At 48.5% G+C, this 23,970-nt stretch overlaps 1 protein-coding gene across 1 annotated transcript in view; it reads left to right on the plus strand.

Moving 5' to 3' along the window:
• The window catches only part of KPNA3 (karyopherin subunit alpha 3), a 282,370-nt gene that overhangs the window by 238,355 nt on the left and 20,045 nt on the right, over positions 1 to 23,970 (plus strand). Inside the window, exon 12 of the mRNA XM_030200459.1 lies at positions 4,530 to 4,658. Within this exon, the coding sequence (XP_030056319.1) occupies positions 4,530 to 4,658 (129 nt within the window). The remainder of the gene's footprint in view (positions 1 to 4,529; positions 4,659 to 23,970) is intronic.

The following is a 23,970-nucleotide window of genomic DNA, read 5'->3' on the forward strand; positions in this document are numbered from 1 at the left end:
AAAAAATCTATACAGATAGCAAAATAGACAAACCAAAAAGCTTAATAGAAATACCCAAACCCCTCCCACCCCCTCAAGCCCTCCTCACCCCTCCCATAGGGATGTGGCAAAATACAAATAGCAATATATAAACAGCTATATGAAATTACATGAGTGCTCTCAGCAAATCCTTTTAGTGTCTGTGACACTCTTCCAAGTGGTATAGGTGACCCTGACTTTATGAAAATTCACTAGCTATCCAGTCCATGACGCCGTTAGTTTAGACATTTGGTAAATATGGTCCAATTTGCAAAGAATTTTAGGTATAACTGGCATTGTTGGCTGTTTCCATGCCACATCAATTGTCAATTTGCTTGCCACAAAAACACTGATTGCCAACTTGTGTAGATCTTTTTTTACCCCCACCCCTTGGTTTAAAATGTAGTAGGCAATGTTCAGCCCTATGTGGGGTAACTAATCCTAAACATTTGTTAAAGAATCAGTAATGCATTAATCCAAAACTGCTGAGCCAGAGGTCAGGACCACCAAATGTTGTACATACCTCCCATCGCTCCACAATTTTGCCAGCATTGACCTGACCCAGTACCAAAGATGCACAGCAAATGCTAGACATGTAGTACCAATGATATAATATCCTGTACCCATTTTCTATGAGACTAGCTGAAATCGAAACCTTAAGGGAGATATTTGAAGTACTTTTTTCTGCATTGGGCAAGTTCATAGGCGGAACCTATAAGCCTTTTCCTATTTTGCAGTATAATAAAGGGCAGGCACATCTGAGGAAAGCAAAGCTAAATATAGTTGGGAAATGCAACCCTGCCCTCCTGTATCACCCGCTCAAGGCAGGTTTCAGTTAATTGAAGCTCACCCAGGGCTCATCTATAGAGATACTCTAAGCTGCCGATAATGGAACTCATGGTGGTTAGGGAGTCTGTACTCCTCCTGCAGCTCCAAAAAGATAGACTCTCCTTCAGCCCAAAACTGATTAAATGTGTAAACTCCCAGTTCCCAATGGTGGCAGAGCGAATCCAACTGTCCAGGGTGAAACCCAGGGGCAAAGTGAATCGTCCAAGCCACTCTCAGCTTTCCAAGTCAGTAAACAGTTCCCTCAACTTCAAAGGATAATTAGCTGCATAGAGATCTATGTGAGCCTTGGTAATATTAATACCCAAATATTGTCTAAAGCGGAGGGCCCACTGAAAGAGAAATTGTGCATGCAAAGTCATCTCCTGGTTAAGATCTAGGGTGATGATTAATAGTTCTGATTTATTCATGTTCACTTTAAAACCCGATTAAAAACTAAACTGATGCAACTCTTCCATTGACCTGTGGGGGTGTGCAAGAGTGAGTAAGATTTCATCTGCAAAAAGCATAATTTTGGTTTCTATACCACCTCAGGAGAGGCCCGAAATACCCCGTTGAGCTCTACTTGCACATGCTAGGTACGCGATAGGGCAAAAAGCAAAGACGATAAGGCGCAGCCCTGTCGTGTGCCACGATATAATGTGAAAGTCTCTGAGGGACTACAATTTACCCTCAAACAGGCTTGAGGGCATGTATAAATCAAACAAAGCCAGGAGAGAAAGCGACCGTGGAAAACAAATTTCTCTAAAACTGAAAACACAAACAGCTATTTCACTCCCTGGATTGGTATTCTATCTGAGCTAATTACTGTACGACCGCAAGGAGCATTCTCTAAGCTTTAGTAACATGAGCTTGCAAACCCCGTTCTAACTGAGTAAGATGTTAAGGAGGAGATAATAAGGCATCATTAAGCCTTCAATAAAAATTCTCTTGTTTATGCTTGGGGGGGGGGGGGGGCAAGCGAAGTACATAAGTATTTCCATACTGGGACAGACTGAAGGTCCATCAAGTCCAACATATTGTTTCCAACGGTGGCCAATCCAGGTTACAAGTACCTGGCAAGATCCCAAAACAGTACAATACTTATCAGTGTGTAGAAGTTAAGCCCATCTCTGGACAGTCTCTAGTTATTTGCTTTTGTCAAAGTCCCCTCTCAAACCTCCACTAGTGTCGTGGGATCTCAATGTGGTTCTCACCCAGCTGATGAAAGCTCCCTTTGAGCCACTGAATTCCTGCCATCTGAAGTACTTGACCTGGAAGGTCTTTGTGTGTGTGTGTGTGTGGCTGTTACTTCAGCTCGTAGAGTCAGTGACCTTTCAGGCCTTAGTGGTGGATGCACCTTATACTGTTTCATCACAACAGAGTAGTCTTCCACAATCTCGCACTCACCCTAAGTTCCTTCCAAAGGTGGTGTCAGAGTTCCATCTAAACCATTTGATTGTCTTGCCAACATTCTTTCCCCGACCCCATGCCCATTCTCGTGAAAGCAGCTTGCACACCTTGGGTTGCAAGAGAGCATTGACCTACTACATGGAGCGGACAAGGCCCCACAGACAGTCTGCCCAGTTTGTTTCTTTTGATCCCAACAGGATGGTGGTTGCCGTTGGGAAACACACTATTTCTAATTGGCTGGCTGATTGCATTTCCTTCACTTATGCCCAGGCTGGGCTGGCCCTAGAGGGTCCAGCTCACAGTGTTGGAGCCATGGCTGCGTCGGTAGCCCACTTGAGGTCCGTCTCCATTGAAGAAATTTGCAAGGCTGCAACATGGTCTTCAGTCAACACATTCACATCACATTACTGCCTAGACAGGATACCTGACATGTCGATCAGTTCGGGCAGTGTTGCAGAATCTGTTTGGGGTCTAGAATCCAACTCAACCCTCCTAGGCCTGTTTTATTTTGTTCCAGGCTGCACTCTCATTCAGATTGTATATAGTTTCAAGTTAATCTATGTTATGTCCTCGCCGTTGCGAGGCCCAGTTGACAAGTGTTTGTTTTTGGTGAGCCTGGATGCTAGGAATTCCCTACTTGTGAGAATATATAAGCCTACTTGTCCTCGGAGGAAGAGAAAATACTTACCTGTTGCAGGTGTTTTCCGAGGACAGCAGACTTTATATTCTCACAACCCCTTCCACCTCCCCTCAGAGTTTTTGCTATAGTATAAAACTGAAGAGACCATGTTCTCATGATGGGTGGGAAGGCACTTGCACATGAGCGGTGGAGCACGTCTCACATGCACGTAGGGACGTCAGGACAACTCACACAGAAACAGAATCATTCCATCCAGATCAGCTGTAGCAACACTCTCTGAAGTATGCAGTAAGGGGTTGCAATTTTGCCAGTCACTGCAACGTCACAGCTGCTAAGTCCTGATAAATTTCAACTGAGTATGTGTCCCATTGAAAATGCTGTAACTTTCGGGCAGCTTGTAAAATGTGCACCTTAAGCTTATAGTCATAAAAGCAATCTGTTATGTTTAGTCTTATTATTTCTAGTAGGGCCCCAAGGCTCTATGTGCTCTTTCAAGCTTCACTTTAGATGGGTCCAGTTTCTGCTGATTGTCCAATAGAAGTACACGAACTATTCGTTGGACCTCAGATTCACTGTCAGCATAGGTGGGGAGGGGGGGGTCTCTGGTATGCCCCAGAAGTGCAAATTGCGGTGAAGGTTCTCAATTTTCAAAATCCTCCATAATTTATTGAATATTTGCTGAGTCTGTACTTGTCATTTTTTACCTTTTTTTTTTTTTTTTTTTTTTTTTGTCATGGGTCCCAATATTCTCTGTATGCTCATCCAGATGCAATTCTGTGTCTTCCAACCTTTGGCCCTCCTCAGCTAATTTCACCTCTGAGATTGGCTCCCAATGTTGTGAGCTTCGTCCACAAAGCTTTTACATCTACCTTTACTTCTTAAAGCCATTGATGGATCTCTTCCAGCAGATTGGGATCTAAGTCACTGCTGTGCTCCCCCAATGCTGCTTAGTCCAACTGAAGGTATGCTGCCAGGTTGATTGACCAGAACGGCTTCTGTGTGCAGACCCATCACGTGGTCCACCTCTGAAGCACTGCAGTAAGCAAATTTTGCAGTATCAGTGGATCATGGCTTTTGGGACATCTCTGCCACCCCACCACCTCCGGAATCGGGGAGCAAATGAGGACTGCAAAAGTAAGCTATGATGGCAGTGGCTTGCTCAGAGCTAGGCATTCAAATCAGCCATTCCACTCGATGACATTGCTTCCTCTCCATATGCAGTGTCTTTTTTAAGGGTCTGTCTCAGTATAGCCTCTGAGCAATATTTGTATTTACCTTCAACTTAGGCTGCCATATATATGTATAACCTTGGTGTTTACTACTTTGAAAATAAGTAGACTTCTCCATGGAAAATGTGCATTAGATAACATAAGATGGACCATACAGGTCTTTATCTGCCATCATATACTATGTTACTATGTATAACTACAGACATGCATTAAATATAGTCAGTAAATATTTTGCTTCCCGCTTAATGCCCTTTATTTTCCTCTTCATCCCTTCCTTCACCATAAGAATTTGCTGTTGTGCCTTTTCCATGTCCTGGTACATTGATTTGTTTTGGTTATTTTTGATTGTTTTTTTTTTAAATGTAAAGTTGCACCTTTTTAATACAGTTATCTTTTATTTTTAGACAGCAGCACTGAGAGCAGTAGGCAACATAGTGACAGGTACAGATGAACAGACACAAGTGGTCCTAAACTGTGATGTTCTGACTCATTTTCCAAATCTTCTGTCACATCCAAAGGAAAAGATAAATAAGGTAAGCTTTGGTGGAGTTGCGGAACTTGTGGGGTATGAGTGAATTGGAGGGAGGGGCAATTTGCAGGGTGCGGGAGGTATTGGTGGGGGTGGTATGTGAGAGGTTCTTCCTGAGTTTTGGCACCCCCCCCCCCCTTCTAATTCAGTAGGTAGTAAGTTAAAGCCCTTCAGAAAGGGTGCCTTGTACCTCAATTACTAATCATAATATAAACGCACAGGGGTTTTGTTTTGTTTTTTTACAGTTCTAGGCTTCTAGCTTAGGATACGGCACCCTAACTCATCGTTTGTGGTCACTAGTTCCTAACCTGGCCTCCAGGTTTGCAACTAAACATAACCATCACACATGCTGGAGATTAGTGATATGGAATTTAATTCCGTTTTTAGTTCTTGCAGTTCCACATACATGGAAGAGGCATGGTCAGAGATTTTCTAGTGACTTGATCTTATCTCGCATTTCTTTTAAATGTTTCTTACACTCTTTATTTTTGCCAGCAGTGAAATTATCGTTCCTCTGGCTGTGGCTTTAAAGGCATCCCACCAACTACTAATTTAACATCTGATATGTTTGTTAATAAAATATTCTTTGATAGCTTGTTTTATGAGAGTAATAAAATTAAGATCCTGCAATAGGGATGCTTGAAATCTGGGCCTTTCAAATGAGTGTTTAGTAAAATTACTGTGGTCAGAAATACTGGAACTGAGAATGTTGGAGGTATTGTTAAGGTGTTGCAAGGTCAAGGAGGAAACCAGGAAAGTCAATGTGAGAGTAACTGGAGTAAGGAGGGGAAAGGAAAGTATAGTCCCTATCATGAGGGTGTAGTATCCTTCATGGGATCAATAAGGCCAAGGGTTGTTTTATGCATGGATTGCAGAGGCCTGAAAAATATAGAAAGTTCAACCTCCTCCAGCTGAACAACGTACACTATGGGAGCAAGTAGAAAAATATATATCACAAGCAAAACTAAGAGGACTGGCTGAAGGAAGCGCATGCTTTATGATTGGATAGTGCTCTTGAACTATTTGTGCTTAACATGGCATGTAAGATAATTAACACGTCTAACATTACTCAGTTCCAAGCATGCAAGCATATTGATTGTGCCTAAAATATCAGAAGCAAACAGAGAACATTTTCAAAAATAACATTATTAGAAAGATTCAATGTTAAATACCAGAACTTCAAGGAAAAATAGTACATATAGCATAAAACACATATCCTAATCGGCATACATGCTAATAAATACATGCAGTATAATAAGAGTTATGCATGCTAGTATGACGACATTACCGATAGAGAAGTTTGGATATGAAAAATAGAGTAAAACATAGCACCGTGATGAAATAGAGAGATAACATGGCTGATAGTTCAGACATGGAGAAAGGATCATGGTGAAAGCGAATCAAGATAATCCTGGAGGGCTTCAGGTCCATTGAAGGAATAAGTAGAGTTATGGAGTGAGACTTTCATGGTCTCTCTAATGCTTCATGATTCCTCCCCAAAAAGTTCTTTTTTTAGAATCCAACATAATAGTTATTCCTAAACCTGATAAGAATCACACCAAAGTCAAAAATTACAGGCCTATCTCCCTTGTTAACATTGACGATAAAATCCTGGCCCGTAGACTCGAAAAGGTACTACCTCTTCTCATTCACAGAGATCAAAATGTTTTTATTCCCAACCATCTCCCTAATGACAACTTCAGACTATTTTGGAACATCCTATAATATGCCAACTCTTCCTCTGATCCATATATTACTATCTCTGTTTTCCTGTTCTGGGATCATGCCAGGTACTTGTGACCTGGATTGGCCACTGTTGGAAATAGGATACTGGGCTTGTTGGACCTTCGTTCTGTCCCAGTATGGCTATTCTTATGTTCTTACATTCTTTAGATGTGGAGAATGCATTTGATAGGATTGAGTTGGATTACTTATTCCACCCCCTAAAATGGTTTGGCTTTAGTAACAAATTCTCTCTATGGTCCAAATCCTCTATAGCAATCCCCAAGCTACCATATCTGTTAATGGGACAACCTCTCCCTTTTTTTCCCCTTAAAAGAGGTATTAAGCAGGGGATGCTCACACTCTCCCCTGTTATTTAACCTGGCTATAGAGCCACTTGCAATGGCCATTAGATCTAACCCCTCAATAGAAGGATTGTCTGTGTAATCAAGATTTTAAACTTTGAATTTAAGCAGATGAAATTCTCCATTTATACCACTGTGCAGTCCATCCCTTCCCTATTAACTTATATAGATTCCTTCTCAAAAATGTCTGGATATAAAATCAGTTGGACAAAATCCGCAGTTACGCCCCTTCCCCCTAAATTTTTAAACACCATCTCTCTCCTTTCCCTTTCACCTGGGAATCACAGAAAGATTAAATATTTGGGTGTTTTGTATAGCAATACTACTGATGAAACTATTCAACTAAACTCCTCCTTCATACTGAACATCACGTCCTCTCTTTTAGAAAAATGATCCCCTTCATACCTCTCTTGTTGGAGCGGAGCAGAGACGATTAAAATGGTTTATCTCTTAAATTAAATTTTATTTTCAGTATGATCTCTCCTTCTAGTTCCAAACTAGCCTGTATAATAAAATTGACAGGAAATTTTTAAATTCTTATGGTATAACAAACCTCATATTGCCCTGCAAAAACTTAAGAACAAAATCAATGGTGGCATTAATTTACCAGATCCCCCCCCCCCCCCCACCCCCAAAAATGGTTGCTTTTCTTTTTTTTATTTTTTTTTTTTTCAAAGCACATAGCTCACCCACACCCTCTTTCCTTTTTACTCTCTGAACAGATTTAAATATCCTAAGCATCTGGGTTTGCTCAAAACTACCGTTTCGGCCCTTAGAGAATGCAGCAGTACTCTCAAGCATATCAATATCTCTCCTAAAATGACCTCCCTTTGGTTTAACTCCCAAATTAAAATTCATAATCCCTTTTGTAACCGGCCCATATGGCGTGAGTATGGTATACTATTCTTATCTCAGCTTCTTTCAAATAACACTTTACTACCCTTGGAAGTCCTGACCTCATTACACAGCTTACCCTTTGATCAGCGTAATTCATGATCGCAGCTTAATGAATGGTTGTCCTCCTTCCTTACCACACCCTCTCAACCTCTTTTTAAACCTGATTGCCCCTCCTTTTGTCAGCTAATATGCATGGATAGAAGAAAAAAGAAACTCCAGAATTTTTAAATAGCTTCATGAATGTTTACCCTAACCCCTGTAAGAAGACAGAGAACGCCTGGGAAACCCAATTTGATTTGCCAGTGGACGCTATGAAGTGGAAACATTTTGGTCCAAAGCAAATCGTCCTACACTGTCTGCTGGAATCTCGCAGTCCTCCTATTTCATTCTTCACAATGCATACTGAACTCCAGTTAAATTAACTAAAGTCACACAAAATCACCTTCCACCTACCTGCTAGTCCTGCTAATCCCCAAACAGTTCTCTCAAGCATCTGCTTTTTCTCTGTCCTAATGTCAAAACCTGCTGGGTGGAGATATGGGGAAGAATATCAAAAATTCTCTCAATTATATTTCCTACCAAATTTGTTATTCTCCAATCTGCTACTCTGGAACTTTTTATTCCAGAGCCATTTCACAAGCTCTTCGATAACATAAGAATAGCCACACTGGGTCAGACCAGTGGTCAGTCTAGCCCAGTATCCTTCCAGCAGTGGCCAATCCAGGTCAAAGTACCTGGCAGAAACCCAATTAATAGCACCATTACATGCTACCAATCCTAGGGCAAGCAGTGGATTCCCCCATGTCCATCTCAATAACAGACTGTGCACTTTTCCTCCAGGAACTTGTCCAAACCTTTTTTTAAACCCAGATATTCTAGCTGCTGTTCCCACATACTCCGGTAATGAGTTCCAGAGCTTAACTATTCTTTGACTGAAAACATATTTCCTCCTATTTGTTTTTACCATGTCATTTCACTGAGTGTCCCCTGGTCTTTTTACTTCATGAAAGAGTGAAAAATCGTTCTCCGAGGACAAGCAGGCTGCTTGTTCTCACAAATGGGTGACGTCCACGGCAGCCCCTCCGATCGGAGATCTTCCTAGCAACAGAGTTTGCTAGACCTTGCCCGCGATGCGCGCATGCGCGGCCGTCTTCCCGCCCGAAAATCGCTCATGTTCGCTAGTCTCCTTTTTTCCGCGGGTCTGGACGGCTGTTTTTTCGGTCGCTCCGCGCCCCTTGGAGATCCCTCGCGATTTGCCTTTTTTCGCTAAAATTTCTTTTTCCTTTATCTTCTAGTGTTGACCCGTAAGGTTTCTTTCGTGGTCAATTGCAGCTTTTTTCGCCGCTAATTTGTTTTTTGGTGAGCTTTTGGTGCCCTTTTTTTCACCATCGCGGACTTCGATTTTGCTGGCGAGATTTTTCCGCCCATGTCATCGAAGCCTTCCAGCGGCTTCAAACCGTGCACCCAGTGCGGCCGGATAATCTCTCTCACTGATAGGCACGCTTCTTGCCTTCAGTGTCTGGGGGCTGGGCACCATTCTCAGGCCTGTAATCTCTGTCTTCTTTTGAAGAGGAGAACTCTGGTGGCGAGATTGGCCCAGTGGAACAGTTTGTTCGGGGCTTCATCCGGCGCGTCGACATCCTCAGTCCCGCGGTCCTCGGCATCGGAGCCTTCGGTACCGCGCCCAGCATCGACTTCGGTACCACGTCCATCAGTACCGGCATCGACATCGAGGCCTTCGGTATCGAGGTCATCGTCTACGAGACCGGGATCGTTCCTCCTGAGGATGTCGTCGGAGGGTGCTTCGATGTCTGGAGTGCAGGTGAGGGCTGTCCATTCCTCTGCTGGTGGCGGTGAGCCCATGAGCAGGTCTCCTCCTGTCTCGAGGGCTCCCGCGGTACAGCCCCCCCGGGATCGACCCACTTCGGACCCGGACCCGAGGAAGCGTTTGGATTCGACGTCTTCCTCTTTGGTACCGGGGGGGTACCGATGCCGTGCGTTGTGCGAAGGCAAAGAAGCACCGGCATCGGTCACCCTCCAAGCGTGGTACCGAGAGCTCTGGGTCGCCAGTACCACCAGCACCCAAGCGTCTACATCGGGAGGACCGCTCACCCTCCATTCAGGAGGTGTCGATGCGTTCCCCTGTGGACAGCCTGGTACCGCCTCCATCCCCGGAAACAGGTTTGCAGCTCGACGCCGGTACCGGCCCCACCGCCTTTCTCCACAGCCTCTCTGAACGAGAGCCTCAGGGCCGTCCTTCCGGGGATCCTGGAAGAGCTAATTTCGCCCTTCTCCGGTACCGGGGGTGCTTGCGCCGCCGGTGCCGTCGAGTGAGGAGGCGATAGCTGGGCCCTCGTCTGCGGTGAGGGCGCCCGCCCCAGTACCGCTTGCGGTGCCAGTGCCGGCAGCCTCCCAGGAGGGCTCCCCGGCGACGTCGATGGAGGGAGCTCCATCGCCCCTGCCTCGGGAGTCCTCTTCTCGACGCTCTCACCGTGACCGTGTTTCCACGGAGTCGAGGCGGGCGCAGCTTCGGACCGAAGTCCACCAGCTGGTGTCCGATACTGATGAGGAGGCCTCGTGGGAAGCAGAGGAAGACGCCAGATATTTCTCTGACGAGGAGTCTCACGGTCTTCCTTCTGATCCTACTCCCTCGCCTGAAAGACAGCTTTCTCCCCCGGAGAGTCTCTCTTTTGCGGCCTTTGTCTGGGAAATGTCTACGGCAATTCCCTTTCCTGTGGTCACGGAGGATGAGCCGAGAGCTGAGATGCTGGAGCTCTTGGACTATCCTTCGCCACCTAAAGAATCGTCCACAGTACCCATGCATCATGTCTTCAAAAAGACGTTGCTAGCGAACTGGGCGAAACCTTTAACTACGCCCCACATCCCCAAGAAGATCAAATCCCAATATCGGATCCATGGGGACCTGGAGTTGATGCGGACTCAGTTGCCACACGACTCTGGTGTGGTGGATCTGGCCCTCAAGAAGGCCAAGAGCTCTAGAGAGTATGCTTCGGCGCCCCCGGGCAAAGACTCTTGGACTCTTTTTGGGCGGAAGGCCTACCGTTCTGCAATGCTCATCGCCAAGATTCAGTCCTACCAGCTCTACACGAGCATACACATGCGGAACAATGTGCGACAGTTTGCGGACTTGGTCGATAAGCTCCCTTCTGAGCAGGCCAATCCTTTTCAGCAGGTGGTCAGGCAGCTGAAGGCGTGTAGGAAATTCCTGGCCAGGGGGGTCTTTGACTCTTTTGATGTTGCATCCAGGGCCGCTGCGCAGGGTGTGGTGATGCGCAGGCTCTCATGGCTGCGTGCCTCCAACCTGGAAAATCGAATCCAGCAGCGGATTGCAGATGCCCCTTGCCGGGGGGACAATGTTTTTGGGGACAAGGTCGAACAGGTGGTTGAACAGCTTCACCAGCGGGATACCGCTTTCGACAAGTTTTCCCGCCGGCCGCCTTCAGTCTCTACCTCCTCGGGTAGACGTTTTTATGGGGGAAGGAGGACGGTTCCCTATTCTTCCGGCAAACGTAGGTACAATCCTCCTTCCCGCCAGCCTGCTGCTCAGGCTAAACCCCAGCGCGCTCGCTCTCGTCAGCAGCGCGCGCCTCAGGCCCCTGCGGCTCCCCAGCAAAAGTCAGGGGCTGGCTTTTGACTGGGTCCTGCAGAGCATAGCCGACGTTCCAGTGCCTGTGCCGGACGGCCTACCGGTCGGGGGGAGGTTAACATTTTTTCACCAAAGGTAGCCTCTTATAACCTCCGATCAGTGGGTTCTCAAAATAGTCCGGCTAGGGTACTCTCTGAATTTGACCTCAATGCCTCCAAATTGCCCACCGGGAGCTCAATCCTTCAGCTTCCAGCACAGGCGATTACTTGCAGAGGAACTCTCCGCCCTTCTCAGCGCCAATGCGGTCGAGCCCGTGCCACCGGGGCAAGAAGGGCTGGGATTCTATTCCAGGTACTTCCTTGTGGAAAAGAAAACAGGGGGGATGCGTCCCATCCTAGACCTAAGGGCCCTGAACAAATATCTGGTCAAGGAAAAGTTCAGGATGCTTTCCCTGGGCACCCTTCTTCCCATGATTCAAAAGGACGATTGGCTATGCACTCTGGACTTAAAGGATGCCTATACGCACATCCCAATTCTGCCAGCCCACAGGCAGTATCTTCGATTTCGTCTGGGAACACGGCATTTTCAGTACTGTGTGCTACCCTTTGGGCTCGCCTCCGCGCCCAGGGTATTCACCAAATGCCTAGCCATAGTAGCGGCTTCTCTGCGCAGGCTGGGAGTGCATGTGTTCCCTTACCTCGACGATTGGCTGGTAAAGAACACCTCCGAGGCAGGAGCTCAGCAGTCCATGCAGGTGACTATTCGACTCCTGGAGCTGCTAGGGTTTGTGATAAATTATCCAAAGTCCCACCTTCTTCCAGTTCAGAAACTCGAATTCATAGGAGCTCTGCTGGATTCCCAGACGGCCCATGCCTACCTCCCAGAGACCAGGGCCGACAATCTGCTGACCCTTGTCTCCTCGGTGCGGGCGTCGCAGCAGATCACAGCTCGGCAGATGTTGAGATTGCTCGGCCACATGGCCTCCACGGTTCACGTGACTCCCATGGCCCGCCTTTTTATGAGATCTGCTCAATGGACCCTAGCCTCCCAGTGGTGCCAAGCTGCTGGGAGCCTAGAGGACGTGGTTCGTCTGTCCACAAGGTTTCTTCTCTCCCTTCATTGGTGGACAATTCGATCCAATTTGACCCTGGGACGTCCCTTCCAGATTCCTCAGCCGCAAAAGGTGCTGACCACGGACGCGTCACTCCTGGGGTGGGGAGCGCATGTCGATGGGCTCCACACCCAGGGGACTTGGTCCGTCCAGGAACAAGGTCTACAGATCAACCTCCTGGAGTTGTGAGCAGTATGGAAAGCTCTGAAGGCTGTCAGAGATCGGCTGTCCCATCAAATTATCCAAATTCAGACAGACAACCAGGTTGCTATGTATTACATCAACAAGCAGGGGGGCACCGGATCTCGCCCCCCTGTGTCAGGAAGCCGTCAGCTTGTGGCGCTGGGCACGCCGGTTCGGCATTTGGCTCCAGGCCACCTATCTGGCGGGTGTAAACAGTCTGGCCGACAGATTGAGCAGGATCATGCAACCGCACGAGTGGTCGCTCAGTTCCAGAGTGGTTCGCGAGATCTTCCAAGTGTGGGGCACCCCCTTGGTGGACCTCTTTGCCACTCAGACCAATCACAAGGTCCCTCAGTTCTGTTCCAGGCTGCAGGCCCACGGCAGACTAGCGTCGGATGCTTTCCTTCTGTTTTGGGGGGAAGGTCTCCTGTACGCGTATCCTCCCATTCCTTTGAAACTCAAGCAAGACAGGGGAACCATGATTCTGATTGCTCCTTTTTGGCATTGTCAGATCTGGTTCCCTCTTCTTCTGGAATTGTCTTCCGAAGAACCGTGGAGATTGGACTGCTTTCCAACCCTCATCACACAGAACGAGGGGGCGCTCCTCCATCCCAACCTTCGGTCTCTGGCCCTCACAGCCTGGATGTTGAGAGCGTAGACTTCGCCTCCTTGGGTCTGTCAGAGGGTGTCTCCCGGGTCTTGCTTGCTTCCAGGAAAGATTCTACCAAGAGGAGTTATTTTTTCCTCTGGCGACGGTTTGCTGTGTGGTGTGGTGTGATGGCAAGGCCTTAGATCCTCGTTCTTGTCCTACACAGACCCTGCTTGAATACCTTCTACATTTATCGTAGTCTGGTCTTAAAACCAACTCTGTAAGGGTTCATCTTAGTGCAATTAGTGCATACCATTACCATGTGGAAGGTAAGCCGATCTCGGGACAGCCTTTAGTTGTTCGCTTCATCAGAGGTTTGCTTTTGTCGAAGCCCCCAGTCAAACCTCCTACAGTGTCATGGGATCTCAATGTCGTTCTCACCCAGCTGATGAAACCTCCTTTTGAGCCACTGGATTCCTGTCATCTGAAGTACTTGACCTGGAAGGTCATTTTCTTGGTGGCAGTTACTTCAGCTCGTAGAGTCAGTGAGCTTCAAGCCTTGGTAGCTCATGCTCCTTATACCAAATTTCATCATAACAGAGTAGTCCTCCGCACTCACCCTAAGTTCTTGCCGAAGGTGGTGTCGGAGTTCCATCTGAACCAGTCAATTGTCTTGCCAACATTCTTCCCCCGTCCTCATACCCGCCCTGCTGAACGTCAACTGCACACATTGGACTGCAAGCGAGCATTGGCCTTCTATCTGGAGCGGACAAGCCCACACAGACCGCCCAACTTTTTGTTTCTTTTGATCCCAACAGGAGGGGAGTGGCTGTGGGGAAACGCACCATTTCAAATTGGCTAGCAGACTGCATTTCCCTCACTTACGCCCAGGCTGGGCTGACTTTTGAGGGTCATGTCACGGCTCATAGTGTTCGAGCCATGGCGGCGTCAGTGGCCCACTTGAAGTCAGCCACTATTGAAGAGATTTGCAAGGCTGCGATGTGGTCATCTGTCCACACATTCACATCTCACTACTGCCTTCAGCAGGATTCCCGACGCAACAGTCGGTTCGGGCAGTCGGTGCTGCAGAATCTGTTTGGGGTTTAGAATCCAACTCCACCCTCCTAGGCCCCTTTTTATTCTGTTCCAGGCTGCACACTCAGTTTTTTGGAAAAGTTTAGGTCAATCTCAGTTATGTCCTCACCGTTGCGAGGCCCTATTGACCATGTTTGTTGTTTTGAGTGAGCCTGGGGGCTAGGGATACCCCATTTGTGAGAACAAGCAGCCTGCTTGTCCTCGGAGAAAGCGAATGCTACATACCTGTAGAAGGTATTCTCCGAGGACAGCAGGCTGATTGTTCTCACCTACCCGCCCACCTCCCCTTTGGAGTTGTGTCTTCCCTTGTCTTGTTTTTGCTTGGTACGGGACTAGCGAAGACGGCCATGCATCGCGGGAGCGCGAGGTCTAGCAAACTCTGTTGCTAGGAAGATCTCCGATAGGAGGGGCTGCCGTGGACATCACCCATCAGTGAGAACAATCAGCCTGCTGTCCTCGGAGAATACCTTCTACAGGTATGTAGCATTCGCTATCACCTCCACCCATTCCACACCACTCAGGATTTTGTAGACCTTAATCATATCCCCCCTCATCCGTCTCTTTTCCTAGCTGAAGAGCCCTAACCTCTTTAGCCTTTCCTCATATGGGAGCAGTTCCATCCCTTTTATCATTTTGGTCGCTCTTCTTTGAACCTTTTCTAATTCTGCTTTATCTTTTTTTTTTAGATACAGCGACCAGGTCGCATCGTGGAGTGATAGAGGCATTACAGTATTTTTGGTCTGTCTTTGCATCCCTTTCCTAATAATTCCTAGCATCCTGTTTGCTTTTTTTGGCTGCTGCCACACACTGGGCAACATATTTCAGTGTATTGTCTACAGTAACACACAGGTTGTTTTCTTGAGTGCTGACTCCTAGAGTGGACCCTAGCATCAGAGAACTATGATTCGGATTATTCTTCCCAATGTGCATCACTTTGCATTTGTCCACATTAAATTTCATCTGCCATTTGGATGCCCAGTCTTCCAGTTTCCTAAGGTCTTCCTGCAGTTTTTCACAATCTGAACTTTGAATAGTTTGTCATCTGCAAATTATCACCTCTCTCGTCATTCTGATTTCCAGATCATTTATAAATATTAAATGGCACAGATCCCTGAAGCACTCCATTATTCACCCTCCTCCATTGAGAGAAGAGGCCATTTAACCCTACCCTCTGTTTTCTGTCCAATAACCAATTCTTAATCCACAGAAGGACATTTGCTTTCTATCCCATGACTCCTTAATTTTCTCAGGAGTCTCTTGTGAGGTACTTTGTCAAAAGCTTTCTGAAAATCTAGATGCACTACATCAACCGTCTCACTTTTATCAACATTCACGCCTTCAAAGAAATTAAGCAAATTGGTGAGGCAAGATCTCCCTTGGCTGATCCACGCTGACTCTGTCCCATTAAACCATATTTATGTGTTCTGTAAATTTAGTCTTTAGTTTCCATTATTTTGTCCAGCACTGAAGTCAGGCTTACCGGTCTGTAATTTCCCAGATCACCCCTGGAACTCTTTTTTAAAAATCGGCAATACATTGACCAACCTCCAGTCTTCAGGTAACTACAGACGGTATTAGTGACCAGTTATAGATCACTAGCAGCAAATCAGCAATTTCAGGTTTGAGTTCTTTCAATACTCTGTGATGTATACCATCCGGTCCATGTGACTATATCTAACTTATCAATTTGGCTCAGTACATCTTCCAAGTTCACCAAGATTTTTCAGTGCCTCTGCATTGTCACCCCTGAAAACCATTTCCGTAAAGACTGAAACATATCATTGTGCTAACTGGAAAAATAATAACCTTAATGTACATAAGTGGTGAAATCATCTCTGTGCCATCTGGACGTATGATGAATCTGCTGCATTGAAATCTTGCAGTTCAGAAATTATGGTTACCTTTTGTTAACTTTCAGAGACTTCAATAATTAATATTCTATTCATCTCTCTAGCAATTCCTCCTAGTCCAGGTCCATTCCTAGATATATGCATTGCAACTGTTGCATTATATCCTTTGTTGTATTAAGGTTCTTGGTTCTCCTGTTTGGTAACTGATTTCTGTATTTAATGTTATAAAATTCAATAAAAAAAAATCTTTGGAGGAAGGGAGAAGATACTCTACAAATGGATGCTGCCCAGTCATTCGTCTGAAATTAGCTGTAATCGATGTTAACAAAAATCTGGTGAGAGCTGCACACATTCCCACCTATCATTCTTTCTCCTTCCCAGCTATCATTGTATCTCTTCTAATGGCATACCCTCAAGTTTGATCTCTTGCTACACCAGTGGTACATTCTTAGCTTTCTATGCCCTCCCCGATCCCCATGGCATACTCTCAGCTTATTCTCCCCCCCACCCCCCCCATGGTACATTCACCTTGCTCTGACCCTTCCCGCAGACATCACACGGCAGGAGGAGAAGATGATGAAACGCTGCACATTGAATCACTTCCCTTTGCTGGCTTACACCCGACTCTCTACAGCCCTGTGGTTCACCTAAACCAGGGATAGGCAACCTTGGTCTTTGAGGGCTGCAATCCAGTCAGTTTTTCAGAATTTCCCCATTCCATATCATCATGCTGATCAATCCATAGACTGGTGGGTTGTGTCCATCTACCAGCAGGTGGAGATAGAGAGCAAAGCTTTTGCCTCCCTATATGTGGTCATGTGCTGCCGGAAACTCCTCAGTATGTTCTCTATCTCAGCAGGTGGTGGTCACACACAGCAGCAGCTCTGGCTAGGTCTCCAAGCCTAATTTTTAGGTTTTGTTGAGTACCTGAGGTTGAGGGCTCTTCTTGAGCAAGTGCAAACCTGGTGGCGCCAGGTCCCTCCTTTTCTCCCCCCTCCCGCTGGCTCCGTTAAAAAAAAAAAAAAAAAATTTTTTTTTGGACATCCTTAAAGGCGTTTATTTCGACGTTTATTTAAACGTTTATTGCAGCTACTCACTGGGACACCAGGTCGTTGCAGCTCGGAGCGAGAAGCAGGTAATTTTTACCTTTTTATAGCGGGCAGGGGGTTCCCGATCGATCTCCACGTGGCCTATGGCGTTGGAGGGCGAGGGCGCGAAGAATCGCTCCCCGGACCGCGTGTGCGCTTCTAGCGGGGATGCGGGGGTCTTAGTCTGATTCGCCCTTGTTGGATGTCAGTTCGGAGGCCGGTCAGTGTCCCGGGTCTTCCTCCGGTGCGGCGTTTTTTCCCGCCATAAACGCCCATCCCCCGCTGCTCGCCTCCGCCATCTTGGCCGGCCACTCTGCTCGGACGGCTTCTTCTTGAGCCGTCCTTGAGCTGGGAGAAGTTAATGCCATGGCCGCCCTTGATTTGGGCAACGGCAAAAAAGCGGCTAAAGTTAAGCGCCGTTCTTCCCGCACGGCTCCTTCGCGGAGTGTCGCGCCGGACGCCATCTTGGATGCACAGCATGTTTCTTCCCCGCTCTTGCGAGCGCCGGTTGAGGGTGCGTCTAGGGCTGTGGCCCAGGCTGCTGAAATGCACAGTCTGGGGGGTTTCTCCCCCGAGTTTATTTTGCTGCTGCATCAGGCCTTCCTTATGCAAAACGCTGCCCCTTCTCCCTTGTCCGATAAAGGGGTTGAGGCCCCCGGAAGTAAACGCCCTCGGGTGGATTCCCAGGCCTTAGAGGACTCTGTTTCCTCTGATGTAGATGAGGGCAGCGTATCTGAGTTCTCCCAACGGTCCTTTGGGGATTCCTTGGAGGAGACGGATTCCTGCTCGGATGGAGCGGATGACCCCTCTGCAGCGCGGATCTTTCGCTCAGAGGATTTGCCCAACCTGTTAGTGCAGGCCATGAGCATTTTGAAGATTTCCTCTCCAGAGGACGTCTCTCCCTCAGCCCCTGTTGGCTCCGCCATTATGCTGGGGACGAAGCGCCCGCCTAGAACCTTCCACGTGCATGATGCCGTGCACACCTTAATTTCGGCTCAATGGGATGTCCCGGAAGCGAGCCTCAAAGTGGCTAGGGCTATGTCCCGCCTCTATCCTTTGCCTGAAAGTGAACTGGAGGCCTTTCTTTGGCCTACCGTGGATTCTTTAATCACTGCGGTGACTAAGAAAACGGCGTTGCCGGTGGAAGGTGGCACGGCCCTAAAGGACGCCCAAGACAGAAGATTGGAGGCGGCCTTAAGGTCGTCCTTCGAGGCGGCTGCCTTAAGTTTGCAGGCCTCAGTTTGCGGCTCCTATGTGGCCAGGGCGTGCCTGACGATTGTGCAGCGGGCTTCCCCCTCGGATCCTTCCTTGAGGGCTGATTGGCCGGCCCTGGAATCGGGCTTGGCTTATTTGGCAGACTTACTGTATGATGTCTTGAGAGCCTCGGCTAAAGGTATGGCTCAGACAGTCTCTGCGCGGCGGTGGCTTTGGCTGAAACATTGGTCTGCTGACCACGCCTCTAAGTCCCGCCTGGCTAAGTTGCCTTTTAAAGGCAAGCTGCTCTTTGGGGTCGAGCTGGACAAAATTGTGACCGATCTCGGCACGTCTAAGGGCAAGAGGTTACCAGAGGTCAGGGCTCGGGCCAGTGCTCGCCCCGGTATCTCCAGAGGACGGTTTTCAGGAAGCCCGTTGGTACCGCCCGGGCAAGTCGGGCTCCTCTGCCCCCTCTTCCTTCAAGAGGAACTTCTCCCCCAAGCAGCATTCCTTTCGCAGAGACCGCCGTCCCGGAGGTGCGCCCTCCGGTCCTCCCCCAGGGTCTCGTACCCAATGACGGGGTCCTGGTCCATGGCCCAGTGCAGATTGGAGGACGCCTGTCCTCGTTTCTGGGCGAGTGGACCAGGGTAACTTCAGACGCTTGGGTGCTGGAAGTCATCAGAGACGGCTACAAGCTAGAGTTCTGCCGACCCTTAAGAGACGGGTTTGTACTCTCTCCCTGCAAGTCTCCGGTCAAAGCTGTGGCAGTGCAGCAGACCTTGACAATCTGATCTGCCTGGGTGCGGTCGTTCCGGTGCCAGAAAATCAGCTTGGCAAGGGACGTTACTCCATTTACTTTGTGGTACCAAAGAAAGGAGGTTCTGTACGGCCTATCCTCGACCTCAAAGGGGTCAATCGGGCCTTGAAAGTTCGGCACTTTCGCATGGAGACTCTCCGCTCTGTTATAGCGGCAGTGAAGGCAGGGGAGTTCCTGGCATCCTTGGACATCAAGGAAGCGTACTTGCATATTCCCATCTGGCCTCCTCATCAACGCTTTCTGCATTTTGCAGTCCTGGGCCGACACTTCCAGTTCAGAGCCCTCCCGTTCGGGTTGGCTACTGCTCCACGGACCTTCTCCAAAGTAATGGTGGTCATCGCGGCCTTCCTGCGAAAGGAAGGAGTACAAGTCCATCCTTATCTGGACGACTGGTTGATCCGAGCCCCCTCTTATGCAGAGTGCGGCAAAGCTGTGGACCGGTTGATTGCTCTTTTGAGCTCCCTGGGGTGGATCATCAACTGGGAGAAAAGCCAGCTGCGCCCGACTCAGTCCCTGGAGTATCTGGGAGTTCGATTCGACACCCAAGTGGGCAGAGTGTTCCTGCCGGACAATCGGATTGTCAAACTTCAGGCTCAGGTGGACCAGTTCCTAGTAGCCTCTCCTCTTCGGGCTTGGGACTATGTGCAGCTGTTGGGCTCTATGACGGCCACGATGGAAGTAGTGCCCTGGGCCAGGGCTCATATGAGACCACTACAACACTCTCTGCTGCAGCGCTGGACTCCGGTGTCGGAGGATTATGCTGTGCGCCTTCCCTTGGACCCAGCAGTGCGCAAGGCGCTGAGCTGGTGGCTGAAGACAGACAAGTTGTCTGCAGGGATGCCTCTTGTGACCCCGGAGTGGATTGTCGTCACGACGGACGCCTCTTTGACGGGCTGGGGAGCCCACTGCTTGGGAAGGACAGCGCAGGGGCTCTGGTCTCCTGCAGAGGCAAAGTGGTCTATCAACCTCCTGGAACTCAGAGCCATTCGGTTGGCGCTTTTGGAGTTCCTCCCGGTACTGGCGTTGAAGCCAGTACTGGGTCCTGTCGGACAATGCCACGGCTGTGGCCTATGTCAACCGCCAGGGAGGTACCAAGAGCGCCCCTCTAGCCAAGGAAGCCATGAATCTATGCCAGTGGGCGGAAGCGAACCTGGAACAGCTGTCAGCGACCCACATTGCCGGAGTCATGAATGTCAAGACGGACTTTCTCAGTCGCCATACCTTGGATCCTGGAGAGTGGCAGTTATCGGCTCAGGCGTTCTTGGACATCACGAAGCGCTGGGGCCAGCCGAGCCTAGATCTGATGGCGTCATCTGCCAATTGCCAAGTGCCGCGCTTTTTCATTAGAGGACGGGACCCTCGATCTCTGGGAGTAGATGCTCTTCTCCAACAGTGGCCGACACAGGAGCTTCTCTATGTGTTCCCGCCCTGGCCCATGTTGGGCAGGGTACTAGACCGGGTGGCAAAGCATCCGGGCCGAATAATCCTGGTGGGTCCGGACTGGCCCAGACGTCCCTGGTATGCGGACTTGATAAGGCTATCAGTGGACGACCCTCTGCGGCTGCCAGTGGAGCAGGGCCTGTTGCATCAGGGTCCCGTGGTGATGGAGGATCCCTCCCCCTTTGGTCTTACGGCCTGGCTATTGAGCGGCAGCGTCTGAGGAAGAAGGGCTTCTCAGACAAGGTCATCGCCACTATGCTGAGAGCGAGGAAGCGCTCTACTTCTACTGCTTACGCCAGGGTTTGGCGTACCTTTGCAGCGTGGTGTGAAGCAGGCTCACTTTCTCCCTTCACTGCTCCAATTTCTTCAGTGCTGGCGTTCCTGCAAGAAGGTCTGGAGAAGGGCCTGTCGCTCAGTTCCCTTAAAGTCCAGGTGGCGGCTTTGGCTTGCTTCAGGGGCCGCCTGAAGGGTGCTTCCCTGGCTTCGCAGCCAGATGTGGTACGTTTTCTCAAGGGAGTTAATCACCTGCGCCCTCCTCTGCACTCAGTGGTGCCTGCGTGGAATCTCAACCTGGTGCTAAGAGCCTTGCAGAAGCCGCCTTTTGAACCCTTGTCGAGGGCATCTCTGAAAGACCTGACATTGAAAGCAGTTTTTTTGGTGGCTATCACTTCAGCCAGAAGAGTTTCCGAGCTCCAGGCACTATCATGTCGAGAGCCTTTTCTGCAGTTCACGGAGGCAGGAGTGACTATTCGCACAGTGCCTTCCTTCCTGCCCAAGATTGTTTCTCGCTTCCATGTGAATCAGCAGCTCTGTCTCCCTTCCTTTCGTAGGGAGGAATACTCTGCTCTCAAATATCTGGATGTGAGACGAGTCATCATCAGATACTTGGAAGTGACCAATGATTTCCGGAAATCGGATCATCTGTTTGTCCTGTTTGCAGGTCCTCGTAAGGGTCTGCAGGCTGCTAAGCCTACAGTGGCAAGATGGGTCATGGAAGCCATTGCAGCGGCTTATGTGACCGCAGGGAAGGTGCCGCCTATTCAGCTGAAGGCTCACTCCACTAGAGCTCAGGCGGCCTCGATGGCAGAGGCCGGGTCCGTCTCCTTGGAAGAGATATGCAAGGCGGCAACTTGGGCATCGGCCCATACCTTCTCCAAGCATTACCGCTTGACTGTGGCTGCTCGGGCGGAGGCCCGGTTTGGAGCTTCAGTGTTGCGGTCAGGGATTTCAATGTCCCGCCCTGGGTGAGTACTGCTTCGGTACATCCCACCAGTCTATGGATTGATCAGCATGATGATATGGAAGGTAAAATTATGTATCATACCTGATAATTTTCTTTCCATTAATCATAGCTGATCAATCCATAGCCCCTCCCAGATATCTGTACTGTTTATATTCTGGTTGCATTTCAGGTTCAAGTTTAGTCTTCAGTTCCTGTTCAGGAGGACTTCGTGTTCAAGTTTTTTCAATTGGATTCTTCAAGAGTTGAGACGAGTTTGTGTTACAGTGAGCTGCTGCATTCCTCTCCCCTCCGTTTTACGGGGCTGGATTGAGACATAAATTCTGCCGGCGCTCCCTCCCGCTTCGTGCGGCTGTAGGGCAGCTTTGTACCCCTCCCGCTTCGGCGGTGTTAGGGTCAGTCAGCTCCTCCCGCGGTTGCGGTTGCAGGATAAGCCAGATCCCCCCCGCATCGGCGGGGTGGTGTCCCTCCCCCGCTCCGCGGGGATGAGCTGGACGGATTCCCCTCCCCCACTTGTGTGGGGATGAGCTGGGTTAATTCCCCTCCCCCGTTTCAGCGGTGGTAAGCTGGGCAGAGTGTCCCTTTGTGGGTGTAATTCTCTAAGTGCTGAGTCCTGCGGATGGAGCTTGGATATCGACATACTGAGGAGTTTCCGGCAGCACATGACCACATATAGGGAGGCAAAAGCTTTGCTCTCTATCTCCACCTGCTGGTAGATGGACACAACCCACCAGTCTATGGATTGATCAGCTATGATTAATGGAAAGAAAATTATCAGGTATGATACATAATTTTACCATGAGTATTCACTGCCTCTGTTGTATGCAAATAGATCTCATGTATATTCATTGGGGGAAATCCTGAAAACACGACTGGATTGTGGGACTTGAGGACCCTGACCTAATGATCTAACCAGTGCGTAAGCAGTTCACTTCCTCCTCCTGCTCATGATTTCTGCAGGAGAAGGGGAGAGAAACTGAGGACAGGCCCAATGGTGGCTCCTTCACAGAGTTCTGCACATTTCTGTGGGGGTGAGGAATTCTGCACTGTACAGTTGCACAGAATTCTCCCAGGGGTAATAAGTAATAGGGGACATTTTAAAGCAAATAGGAAAAAAACATTTTTTTCACCCAAAGCATAGTTAAACTTGGAACTTGTTGCCATGGAGAATTTGGTAAAAGGAGCTGGTGTAGCTGTGCTTTAAAAAGAAACGGTTTTGACAAATTCATGGTGGTAAAGTGTATAAACCATTATTAGGATAGACCTGGGGAAAGCTACTGTATACCCTTGGGGTTAAGTGGCATGGATACTAAAATATTTTCTTTGAAATGGGAAGAGACCAAAGATTTCCTTGCAGTGCCTTAAATTAACAAGGGGGAGGAGTTTCCACACTTTCATTTGTACTATTAAGCAGCTGGCCTTAAGGCTGTAAAAGATCATCTTGAGTGCAAGGCGGCGAAGCATTGGGTCTGCTTGCAACGAGCGGGTTTGACATTTTTTTTTTCTGTTTTTGAGTGTGGGAAGTTAGAGGATCCCAAGGTACACTGGGAAAGGGGTACAAAAACATCCCTTTTTAGACACACTGTATAAAATTTGAGCTAGTATGTGACTGCACTAGGAAATTCCAGGGTCCCTCTTTGGGCAGCGTATTATGTGACTATATTCCTTTTTCAACTCCCTATATGAAACCGTTGGTGAAATTAGAGATTTTGGGGTTGGGTGCCTGTGTGGATTTGTGTGCTGAAAGGATAATTTTGTCCCACCAGGATTTGTAGGATCTTATGGCCTCTAGTATGCCTTCTCCCCCCCTTCCCCCACCCCCCTAGTATTTTCAGTTACATGATTTGTTACAACATCTGATGCCAAAGCAAACTTACTCTAGAAGTCTACAGATTTGGAGCAAACTCTGTTTAAAGACCCTTCCAATAAAAGATGCTAACCAGGGTATATAGGTGTCTCAGTGAGTTGTCTACACCCAACCAGGGAGCATATAGTCTCGCTTGGAAGTGGTGGCTTGGGGAACCACTCAATATGGTTTCTGGGACCAAGTATAATTGTATATACATCACTGTTCAGCAGTGACCAATTATAAGCAGATTCAGTTTTCTTTGGTTATAG

This window comes from Microcaecilia unicolor, chromosome 4 (assembly GCF_901765095.1).
Source record: "Microcaecilia unicolor chromosome 4, aMicUni1.1, whole genome shotgun sequence".
NCBI classification, from domain to species: Eukaryota; Metazoa; Chordata; class Amphibia; order Gymnophiona; family Siphonopidae; genus Microcaecilia; species Microcaecilia unicolor.